The sequence below is a fragment of the Coregonus lavaretus genome (assembly GCF_964263955.1).
Source record: "Coregonus lavaretus genome assembly, chromosome: 12".
NCBI lineage: Eukaryota > Metazoa > Chordata > Actinopteri > Salmoniformes > Salmonidae > Coregonus > Coregonus lavaretus.
In genome coordinates, this window is record NC_139999.1 from 1490471 (window position 1) to 1502972 (window position 12502).

Sequence of the window (12502 nt, forward strand, 5' to 3'; positions counted from 1 at the left end):
ATAAGCTGTAGACCAAACTATACTGAACAAAAATATAAACGCAACGTAAAGTGTTGGTCCCATGTTTCATGAGCTGAAATAAAAGATCCCAGAAATGTTCCATATGCACAAAAAGCTTATTTCTCTCAAAGTTGGTGTGCAAATTTGTTTACATCCCTGCTAGTGAGCATTTATCTTTTGCCAAGATAATCCATCCACCTGACAGGTGTGGCATATCAAGAAGCTGATTAAACAGCATGATCATTACACAGGTGCACCTTGTGCTGGTAACAGTAAAAGGCCACTCTAAAATGTGCAGTTTTATCACACAACACAATGCCACAGACGTCTCAAGTTTTGAGGGAGTGCGCAATTGGCATGCTGACTGCAGAAATGTCCACCAGAGCTGTTGCCAGAGAATTGAATGTCTTCCAGATACCTGCTTACAAGCAAAAACTCACACAGGAAGTACCAGTAAAGCTCTCAATACGGAAATGGTCTGATGACGTGGATGCTAAACTACAGGACTGTTTTGCTAGCACAGACTGGAATATGTTCCGGGATTCATCCGATGGCATTGAGGAGTACACCACATCAGTCACCAGCTTTGTGTGTTAAACTCCTAAATAAATAAGAACGTGGGACATGCAGGGGAGGTTTATAGTCTGCTTCCCGGACATCCAGGGGAGGTTTATAGTCTGCTTCCCGGACATCCAGGGGAGGTTTATAGTCTGCTTCCCGGACATCCAGGGGAGGTTTATAGTCTGCTTCCCGGACATCCAGGGGAGGTTTATAGTCTGCTTCCCGGACATCCAGGGGAGGTTTATAGTCTGCTTCCCGGACAACCAGGGGAGGTTTATAGTCTGCTTCCCGGACATCCAGGGGAGGTTTATAGTCTGCTTCCCAAATGGCATTCTATTCCCCATGGGTCAAAGTAGTGCATTTTCCCCCCAATAATTTATTTGCGACCCAAATCTAATCTAAACTCTACAGTTTGATTTTTATATCAACCAATAACCTTAAATTAATTGTATTTTCATCTCTTATCAAAATGAAAAGGAACCAATAAATACATTTACTCAATAAAAAAGTATTTTTCTAAATCTCTCTCTCAAACATTTTAAACGTTTTGGGGACTTTGAATACCACTGCAAATTGCCTGGGCCACAGTTGCTAGGAAATCTCTAAGGATCTCAGAAAGCTAATGAGCCTGGATAAAGACGGTTAATGCAAGACCAACATACAAAACAAACGTACACCCCCAGCTGCCTGCTAGATTGACAACCCAAGACGGCACCCCACCCTACATGCATTACATACCTCCCCCAAGGCCTTTCTCATGTACCCACATGAACATCAATCCAGTTCTGTAGTAGAAGCTGCACGTGATTCACACACCCAAGAATAGGTTTAGGTTTGATAATAATAATAAGCCATTTAGCAGATGCTTTTATCCAATGCGACTTAGTCATGTGTGCATACTTTTTTACGTATGGGTGGTCCCGGGGATCGAACCCACTACCCTGGCGTTACAAGCGCCATGCTCTACCAGCTGAGCTACAGTTTTCCTTGACGAAAAGGTTGTAGTTGTCAGGCGTTGATGTTACTTTCACAGGGCAGTGTTGTGAGTGGAAAGTTAGAGGGCTGGTATTGGTTCATCTCATCTCACCGGACTTCCTGGTCACCTGAGAAACCCATCCGATCAGTGAGTCCTGGACTGGGTACAGTTTAGCACAGTTGGCACACATCGGCCAACCTGAGAAACCCATCCGATCAGTGAGTCCTGGACTGGGTACAGTTTAGCACAGTTGGCACACATCGGCCAACCTGAGAAACCCATCCGATCAGTGAGTCCTGGACTGGGTACAGTTTAGCACAGTTGGCACACATCGGCCAACCTGAGAAACCCATCCGATCAGTGAGTCCTGGACTGGGTACAGTTTAGCACAGTTGGCACACATCGGCCAACCTGAGAAACCCTGGGCTTCAGTTGGACTAGGTCATGTCAGTGGGTCAACGTGATTAAAACGTTGACAGCCAGATAATGTGTGGTTATCTCTGAATGTTTACCATACCTGTTACTGTCCTCCACCCACTCCACATCAGTAGGCCTACATAATCAACTAGTACGTTTGTTAAACTGATTTCGGGGCAGCTATAACCCAGTCCTCTCCCTCAAATCCCTGGGAAACTTAGTCGGAAGTAGATTTAAATGGCTGTTTTATAAGTTAGGTGTCTGTGCCATGTTGTGCTTCTTGTTGCTAGGGATTAACCTGAACGTCTTAGTTTGAACAGCATTGTAGGTGCAGCAGGCCTAGAGTTGAATGTAGACACACCCCTTACTTGAAATGCAGTCTTGCTCTTCCTGCTAGTACTGCTTTAAAAAGCAGTAGACTATATCCATTTACATTTACAGTTACGTCATTTAGCAGACGCTCTTATCCAGAGCGACTTACAGTTAAGCCCTCTCGCTGCTTGAAGGACAAACCAGACCGTGCTGATAATGTAGCGGGTGTCCGTCCTATCTTCTCTGACCACAGAACATCAGCCTTAATTTTTCATTCTATACAGAACAAAAATATAAACTCAACATGTAAAGTGTTGGTCCCATGTTTCATAAGCTAAGATAAAAGATCCCTGAAATTGTCCAAACGCACGAAAAGCTTATTTCTCTCATTTTGTTTACAAATTTGTTTACATACCTTATTAGTGAGCATTTCTCCTTTGCCAAGATATGCCACACCTGTCAGTTGGATGGATTATCAAGAAGCTGATTAAACATCATTACATATGTGCACCTTGTGCTGCGGACAAAAAAAGGACACTCTAAAATGTGCCGTTTTGTCACAACACAATGCAAGTGGCATACTGACTGCAGGAATGTCCACCAGAGCTGTTGCCGGAGAATTGAATTTAAATTTCTCTACCATAAGCCGCCTCTAACGTCGTTTTTAGAGAATTTGGCAGTACGTCCAACCGGCCTCACAACTGCAAACCATATGTAACCACGCCAGCCCAGGACCTCCACATCCGGCTTCTTCACCTGCGGGATCGTCGGGGGGGGGGGGGGGGGGCATAATTAATTTATTTCAATAGACTGATTTGTTTATATGAACGGTAACTCAGTAAAATCTTTTGAAATTGTTGCATTTATTATTTTGTTCAGTATATTTCCAAACTTGTGTTGTCATGGCTCTCTCTTGTCCCTCTGCAGCAGACATATGGTGAGCAATATGTTTGGAACATCGTAATGAATATCGTATCGGCACCAAAGTATCGTGATAATATCGTATCGTAAGGTCCCTGGCAATTCCCAGCCCTAAACTATAGAATTGTAACTGGCTCTATAGGATCGTGACCTTGTATTCCTCCTCTCTGTATTTCAGTTCTACCTCCAGGACACTAAGAGCAGTAACGGAACGTTTATCAACAGCCAGCGTCTGAGCCGGGGCACGGAGGAGAGTCCTCCCTGTGAGGTCCTCTCTGGTGACTTCATCCAGTTCGGCGTCGACGTCACAGAGAACACCCGCAAAGGTACACGCACAACGATGATGTCAGGTATATGGTACACGACAATGTGTGTTGTGTAGTATATGGGTACACATCGGTGTTGGAAAGAGCCCGCTATCTTTCCATTATCGCTTCTTCTGTGACAGCATATTTGTAAACAAACTGAAAAGGTGCATACCACCTGCTACTGTACTGGAGTGTGGATAGTCTGAACGTTACATACCACCTGCTACTGTGTTGGAGTGTGGATAGTCTGAACGTTACATACCACCTGCTACTGTGTTGGAGTGTGGATAGTCTGAACGTTACATACCACCTGCTACTGTGTTGGAGTGTGGATAGTCTGAACGTTACATACCACCTGCTACTGTGTTGGAGTGTGGATAGTCTGAACGTTACATACCACCTGCTACTGTACTGGAGTGTGGATAGTCTGAACGTTACATACCACCTGCTACTGTACTGGAGTGTGGATAGTCTGAACGTTACATACCACCTGCTACTGTACTGGAGTGTGGATAGTCTGAACGTTACATACCACCTGCTACTGTGTTGGAGTGTGGATAGTCTGAACGTTACATACCACCTGCTACTGTACTGGAGTGTGGATAGTCTGAACGTTACATACCACCTGCTACTGTGTTGGAGTGTGGATAGTCTGAACGTTACTTACCACCTGCTACTGTGTTGGAGTGTGGATAGTCTGAACGTTACATACCACCTGCTACTGTACTGGAGTGTGGATAGTCTGAACGTTACATACCACCTGCTACTGTGTTGGAGTGTGGATAGTCTGAACGTTACATACCACCTGCTACTGTGTTGGAGTGTGGATAGTCTGAACGTTACATACCACCTGCTACTGTGTTGGAGTGTGGATAGTCTGAACGTTACATACCACCTGCTACTGTACTGGAGTGTGGATAGTCTGAACGTTACATACCACCTGCTACTGTACTGGAGTGTGGATAGTCTGAACGTTACATACCACCTGCTACTGTGTTGGAGTGTGGATAGTCTGAACGTTACATACCACCTGCTACTGTACTGGAGTGTGGATAGTCTGAACGTTACATACCACCTGCTACTGTACTGGAGTGTGGATAGTCTGAACGTTACATACCACCTACTGTACTGGAGTGTGGATAGTCTGAACGTTACATACCACCTGCTACTGTACTGGAGTGTTTATAGTCTGAACGTTACATACCACCTGCTACTGTACTGGAGTGTTTATAGTCTGAACGTTACATACCACCTGCTACTGTGTTGGAGTGTGGATAGTCTGAACGTTACATACCACCTGCTACTGTGTTGGAGTGTGGATAGTCTGAACGTTGCATACCACCTGCTACTGTGTTGGAGTGTGGATAGTCTGAACGTTACATACCACCTGCTACTGTGTTGGAGTGTGGATAGTCTGAACGTTACATACCACCTGCTACTGTACTGGAGTGTGGATAGTCTGAACGTTACATACCACCTGCTACTGTGTTGGAGTGTGGATAGTCTGAACGTTACATACCACCTGCTACTGTACTGGAGTGTGGATAGTCTGAACGTTACATACCACCTGCTACTGTACTGGAGTGTTTATAGTCTGAACGTTACATACCACCTGCTACTGTGTTGGAGTGTGGATAGTCTGAACGTTACATACCACCTGCTACTGTACTGGAGTGTGGATAGTCTGAACGTTACATACCACCTGCTACTGTGTTGGAGTGTGGATAGTCTGAACGTTACATACCACCTGCTACTGTGTTGGAGTGTGGATAGTCTGAACGTTACATACCACCTGCTACTGTGTTGGAGTGTGGATAGTCTGAACGTTACATACCACCTGCTACTGTACTGGAGTGTGGATAGTCTGAACGTTACATGCCACCTGCTACTGTGTTGGAGTGTGGATAGTCTGAACGTTACATACCACCTGCTACTGTACTGGAGTGTGGATAGTCTGAACGTTACATACCACCTGCTACTGTGTTGGAGTGTGGATAGTCTGAACGTTACATACCACCTGCTACTGTACTGGAGTGTGGATAGTCTGAACGTTACATACCACCTGCTACTGTACTGGAGTGTGGATAGTCTGAACGTTACATACCACCTGCTACTGTACTGGAGTGTGGATAGTCTGAACGTTACATACCACCTGCTACTGTACTGGAGTGTGGATAGTCTGAACGTTACATACCACCTGCTACTGTGTTGGAGTGTGGATAGTCTGAACGTTACATACCACCTGCTACTGTACTGGAGTGTGGATAGTCTGAACGTTACATACCACCTGCTACTGTGTTGGAGTGTGGATAGTCTGAACGTTGCATACCACCTGCTACTGTACTGGAGTGTGGATAGTCTGAACGTTACATACCACCTGCTACTGTACTGGAGTGTGGATAGTCTGAACGTTACATACCACCTGCTACTGTGTTGGAGTGTGGATAGTCTGAACGTTACATACCACCTGCTACTGTACTGGAGTGTGGATAGTCTGAACGTTACATACCAACTGCTACTGTACTGGAGTGTGGCTAGTCTGAACGTTACATACCAACTGCTACTGTACTGGAGTGTGGATAGTCTGAACGTTACATACCACCTGCTACTGTGTTGGAGTGTGGATAGTCTGAACGTTACATACCACCTGCTACTGTGTTGGAGTGTGGATAGTCTGAACGTTACATACCACCTGCTACTGTGTTGGAGTGTGGATAGTCTGAACGTTACATACCACCTGCTACTGTGTTGGAGTGTGGATAGTCTGAACGTTACATACCACCTGCTACTGTACTGGAGTGTGGATAGTCTGAACGTTACATACCAACTGCTACTGTACTGGAGTGTGGATAGTCTGAACGTTACATACCAACTGCTACTGTACTGGAGTGTGGATAGTCTGAACGTTACATACCACCTGCTACTGTGTTGGAGTGTGGATAGTCTGAACGTTACATACCACCTGCTACTGTACTGGAGTGTGGATAGTCTGAACGTTACATACCACCTGCTACTGTGTTGGAGTGTGGATAGTCTGAACGTTACATACCACCTGCTACTGTACTGGAGTGTGGATAGTCTGAACGTTACATACCACCTGCTACTGTACTGGAGTGTGGATAGTCTGAACGTTACATACCACCTGCTACTGTACTGGAGTGTGGATAGTCTGAACGTTACATACCACCTGCTACTGTACTGGAGTGTGGATAGTCTGAACGTTACATACCACCTGCTACTGTACTGGAGTGTGGATAGTCTGAACGTTACATACCACCTGCTACTGTGTTGGAGTGTGGATAGTCTGAACGTTACATACCACCTGCTACTGTACTGGAGTGTGGATAGTCTGAACGTTACATACCACCTGCTACTGTACTGGAGTGTGGATAGTCTGAACGTTACATACCACCTGCTACTGTACTGGAGTGTGGATAGTCTGAACGTTACATACCACCTGCTACTGTACTGGAGTGTGGATAGTCTGAACGTTACATACCACCTGCTACTGTACTGGAGTGTGGATAGTCTGAACGTTACATACCACCTGCTACTGTGTTGGAGTGTGGATAGTCTGAACGTTGCATACCACCTGCTACTGTACTGGAGTGTGGATAGTCTGAACGTTACATACCACCTGCTACTGTACTGGAGTGTGGATAGTCTGAACGTTACATACCACCTGCTACTGTGTTGGAGTGTGGATAGTCTGAACGTTACATACCAACTGCTACTGTACTGGAGTGTGGATAGTCTGAACGTTACATACCACCTGCTACTGTGTTGGAGTGTGGATAGTCTGAACGTTACATACCACCTGCTACTGTACTGGAGTGTGGATAGTCTGAACGTTACATACCACCTGCTACTGTACTGGAGTGTGGATAGTCTGAACGTTATATTCCACCTGCTACTGTGTTGGAGTGTGGATAGTCTGAACGTTGCATACCACCTGCTACTGTACTGGAGTGTGGATAGTCTGAACGTTACATACCACCTGCTACTGTGTTGGAGTGTGGATAGTCTGAACGTTACATACCACCTGCTACTGTACTGGAGTGTGGATAGTCTGAACGTTACATACCACCTGCTACTGTACTGGAGTGTGGATAGTCTGAACGTTACATACCACCTGCTACTGTACTGGAGTGTGGATAGTCTGAACGTTACATACCACCTGCTACTGTACTGGAGTGTGGATAGTCTGAACGTTACATACCACCTGCTACTGTACTGGAGTGTGGATAGTCTGAACGTTACATACCACCTGCTACTGTACTGGAGTGTGGATAGTCTGAACGTTACATACCACCTGCTACTGTACTGGAGTGTGGATAGTCTGAACGTTACATACCACCTGCTACTGTACTGGAGTGTGGATAGTCTGAACGTTATATTCCACCTGCTACTGTGTTGGAGTGTGGATAGTCTGAACGTTGCATACCACCTGCTACTGTACTGGAGTGTGGATAGTCTGAACGTTACATACCACCTGCTACTGTGTTGGAGTGTGGATAGTCTGAACGTTACATACCACCTGCTACTGTACTGGAGTGTGGATAGTCTGAACGTTACATACCACCTGCTACTGTACTGGAGTGTGGATAGTCTGAACGTTACATACCACCTGCTACTGTACTGGAGTGTGGATAGTCTGAACGTTACATACCACCTGCTACTGTACTGGAGTGTGGATAGTCTGAACGTTACATACCACCTGCTACTGTACTGGAGTGTGGATAGTCTGAACGTTACATACCACCTGCTACTGTACTGGAGTGTGGATAGTCTGAACGTTACATACCACCTGCTACTGTGTTGGAGTGTGGATAGTCTGAACGTTACATACCACCTGCTACTGTACTGGAGTGTGGATAGTCTGAACGTTACATACCACCTGCTACTGTACTGGAGTGTGGATAGTCTGAACGTTACATACCACCTGCTACTGTACTGGAGTGTGGATAGTCTGAACGTTACATACCACCTGCTACTGTACTGGAGTGTGGATAGTCTGAACGTTACATACCACCTGCTACTGTACTGGAGTGTGGATAGTCTGAACGTTACATACCACCTGCTACTGTGTTGGAGTGTGGATAGTCTGAACGTTACATACCACCTGCTACTGTGTTGGAGTGTGGATAGTCTGAACGTTGCATACCACCTGCTACTGTACTGGAGTGTGGATAGTCTGAACGTTGCATACCACCTGCTACTGTACTGGAGTGTGGATAGTCTGAACGTTACATACCACCTGCTACTGTACTGGAGTGTGGATAGTCTGAACGTTACATACCACCTGCTACTGTACTGGAGTGTGGATAGTCTGAACGTTACATACCACCTGCTACTGTACTGGAGTGTGGATAGTCTGAACGTTACATACCACCTGCTACTGTACTGGAGTGTGGATAGTCTGAACGTTACATACCACCTGCTACTGTGTTGGAGTGTGGATAGTCTGAACGTTACATACCACCTGCTACTGTGTTGGAGTGTGGATAGTCTGAACGTTACATACCACCTGCTACTGTGTTGGAGTGTGGATAGTCTGAACGTTACATACCACCTGCTACTGTGTTGGAGTGTGGATAGTCTGAACGTTACATACCACCTGCTACTGTACTGGAGTGTGGATAGTCTGAACGTTACATAACACCTTCTACTGTACTGGAGTGTGGATAGTCTGAACGTTACATACCACCTGCTACTGTACTGGAGTGTGGATAGTCTGAACGTTACATACCACCTGCTACTGTGTTGGAGTGTGGATAGTCTGAACGTTACATACCACCTGCTACTGTGTTGGAGTGTGGATAGTCTGAACGTTACATACCACCTGCTACTGTACTGGAGTGTGGATAGTCTGAACGTTACATACCACCTGCTACTGTGTTGGAGTGTGGATAGTCTGAACGTTACATACCACCTGCTACTGTGTTGGAGTGTGGATAGTCTGAACGTTACATACCACCTGCTACTGTGTTGGAGTTTGGATAGTCTGAACGTTACATACCATCTGCTACTTTACTGGAGTGTGGATAGTCTGAACGTTACATACCACCTGCTACTGTACTGGAGTGTGGATAGTCTGAACGTTACATACTACCTGCTACTGTGTTGGAATGTGGATAGTCTGAACGTTACATACCACCTGCTACTGTGTTGGAGTGTGGATAGTCTGAACGTTACATACCACCTGAAAGTACACGGAGAGCTAACATTAATGACATGCATGTCAGTCTCTCCTGGCTTAGAGTGGAAGAGAGATTGACTTCATCACTGCTTGTTTTTGTAAGAGTTGTTGACAAGCTGAATGTACTGAGCTGTCTGTTTTTAAAATACTAGCACATAGCTTGGACACCTATGCATACCCCACAAGACATGTCACCAGAGGTCTCTTCACAGTCCCCAAGTCCAGAACAGACTATGGGAGGCGCACAGTAATACATAGAGCCATGACTACATGAAACTCTATTCCACATCAGGTAACTGATGCAAGCAGTAGAATCAGATTATATAAAAAAAAAAATGGTACAAATCCACCTTATGGAACAGCGGGGACTGTGAAGAGACACAAACGTAGACACGTGCATACAAACACACAACATACGCACTATACACATGGATTGTTGTACTGTAGATATGTGGTGGAGTAGGGGCCTGAGGGCACACACTTAATGTTGTGAATGTAATGTGTTTAAAATTGTATAACTGCCTTAATTTTGCTGGACCCCAGGAAGAGTAGCTGCTGCCTTGGCAGGAATTAATGGGGATCCATAATAAAATACTAAATGCAAAATACTGTGCTGAAGTGTGTGTCCTTCAGTGGTGCTGAATCAAGTACGTCCTTCAGTGGTGCTGGATCAAGTACGTCCTTCAGTGGCGCTGGATCAAGTAGGTCCTTCAGTGGCGCTGGATCAAGTAGGTCCTTCAGTGGCGCTGGATCAAGTAGGTCCTTCAGTGGCGCTGGATCAAGTAGGTCCTTCAGTGGCGCTGGATCAAGTAGGTCCTTCAGTGGCGCTGGATCAAGTACGTCCATCTCAATGGTACACATAGGGGACCTATACAACAAGAGTTACATCTGTTCTACACGTAGGAGACCTATACAACAAGGTTCGCATCCCAATGATCTGTTCTTCCTCCCAAACTGTGCACTCGTTCACTTCACTTCACTGAATCGAAAGGAAGTGACTGGTATAAGAAATAGTGAGAACTTCCCAGTCTATGTCTCCGCCACTCCAATGCTTTTAGATTTGTGGGAAGTAGGGAACAGGTGGAGTGTACAATTCAGGGGAAAGGAGCTATTATTGGGTGGGTTGAGGTCACTGCCAATAGAGGTCACATTTCTATTTCTCACATACACGTGTTTAGCAGATGTTATTGCGGCTGTAGCGAAACGCTTGTGTTCCTAGCTCCAACAGTGCAGTAGTATCTAACAATTCACAACAATACACACACATCTAAAAGTAAAATAATGGAATTAAGGAATATATAAATATTAGGATGAACAATGTCGGAGTGGTTTGACTAAAATACAGTAGAATAGAATACAGTATATACAGTGGGGAGAACAAGTATTTGATACACTGCTGATTTTGCAGGTTTTAGGTCTGTAATTTTTTATCATAGGTACACTTCAACTGTGAGAGACAGAATCTAAAACAAAAATCCAGAAAATCACAATGTATGATTTTTAAGTAATTCGTTTTCATTTTATTGCATGACATAAGTATTTGATACATCAGAAAAGCAGAACTTAATATTTGGTACAGAAACCTTTGTTTGCAATTACAGAGATCAACATTTCCTGTAGGTCTTGACCAGGTTTGCACACAATGCAGCAGGGATTTTGGCCCACTCCTCCATACAGACCTCCTCCAGATCCTTCAGGTTTCGGGGCTGTCGCTGGGCAATATGGACTTTCAGCTCCCTCCAAAGATTTTCTATTGGGTTCAGGTCTGGAGACTGGCTAGGCCACTCCAGGACCTTGAGATGCCTCTTACGGAGCCACTCCTTAGTTGCCCTGGCTGTGTGTTTCGGGTCGTTGTCATGCTGGAAGACCCAGCCACGACCCATCTTCAATGCTCTTACTGAGGGAAGGAGGTTGTTGGCCAAGATCTCGCGATACATGGCCCCATCCATCCTCCCGGTGCTGTCGTCCTGTCCCCTTTGCAGAAAAGCATCACCAAAGAATGATGTTTCCACCTCCATGCTTCACGGTTGGGATGGTGTTCTTGGGGTTGTACTCATCCTTCTTCTTCCTCCAAACACGGCGAGTGGAGTTTAGACCAAAAAGCTCTATTTTTGTCTCATCAGACCACATGACCTTCTCCCATTCCTCCTCTGGATCATCCAGATGGTCATTGGCAAACTTCAGACGGGCCTGGACATGCGCTGGCTTGAGCAGGGGGACCTTGCGTGCGCTGCAGGATTTTAATCCATGACGGCGTAGTGTGTTACTAATGGTTTTCTTTGAGACTGTGGTCCCAGCTCTCTTCAGGTCATTGACCAGGTCCTGCCGTGTAGTTCTGGGCTGATCCCTCACCTTCCTCATGATCATTGATGCCCCACGAGGTGAGATCTTGCATGGAGCTCCAGACCGAGGGTGATTGACCGTCATCTTGAACTTCTTCCATTTTCTAATAATTGCACCAACGGTTGTTGCCTTCTCACCAAGCTGCTTGCCTATTGTCCTGTAGCCCATCCCAGCCTTGTGCAGGTCTACAATTTTATCCCTGATGTCCTTACACAGCTCTCTGGTCTTGGCCATTGTGGAGAGGTTGGAGTCTGTTTGATTGAGTGTGTGGACAGGTGTCTTTTATACAGGTAACAAGTTCAAACAGGTGCAGTTAATACAGGTAATGAGTGGAGAACAGGAGGGCTTCTTAAAGAAAAACTAACAGGTTTGTGAGAGCCGGAATTCTTACTGGTTGGTAGGTGATCAAATACTTATGTCATGCAATAAAATGCAAATGAATTACTTAAAAATCATACAATGTGA

At 45.4% G+C, this 12502-nt stretch overlaps 1 protein-coding gene across 1 annotated transcript in view; it reads left to right on the forward strand.

The window, feature by feature from the left end:
- LOC311138545 (sarcolemmal membrane-associated protein-like) overlaps positions 1-12502 on the forward strand; it is a 189627-nt gene that overhangs the window by 6582 nt on the left and 170543 nt on the right. The window contains exon 2 of the mRNA XM_084173284.1: positions 3366-3513. Within this exon, the coding sequence (XP_084029410.1) occupies positions 3366-3513 (148 nt within the window). The remainder of the gene's footprint in view (positions 1-3365; positions 3514-12502) is intronic.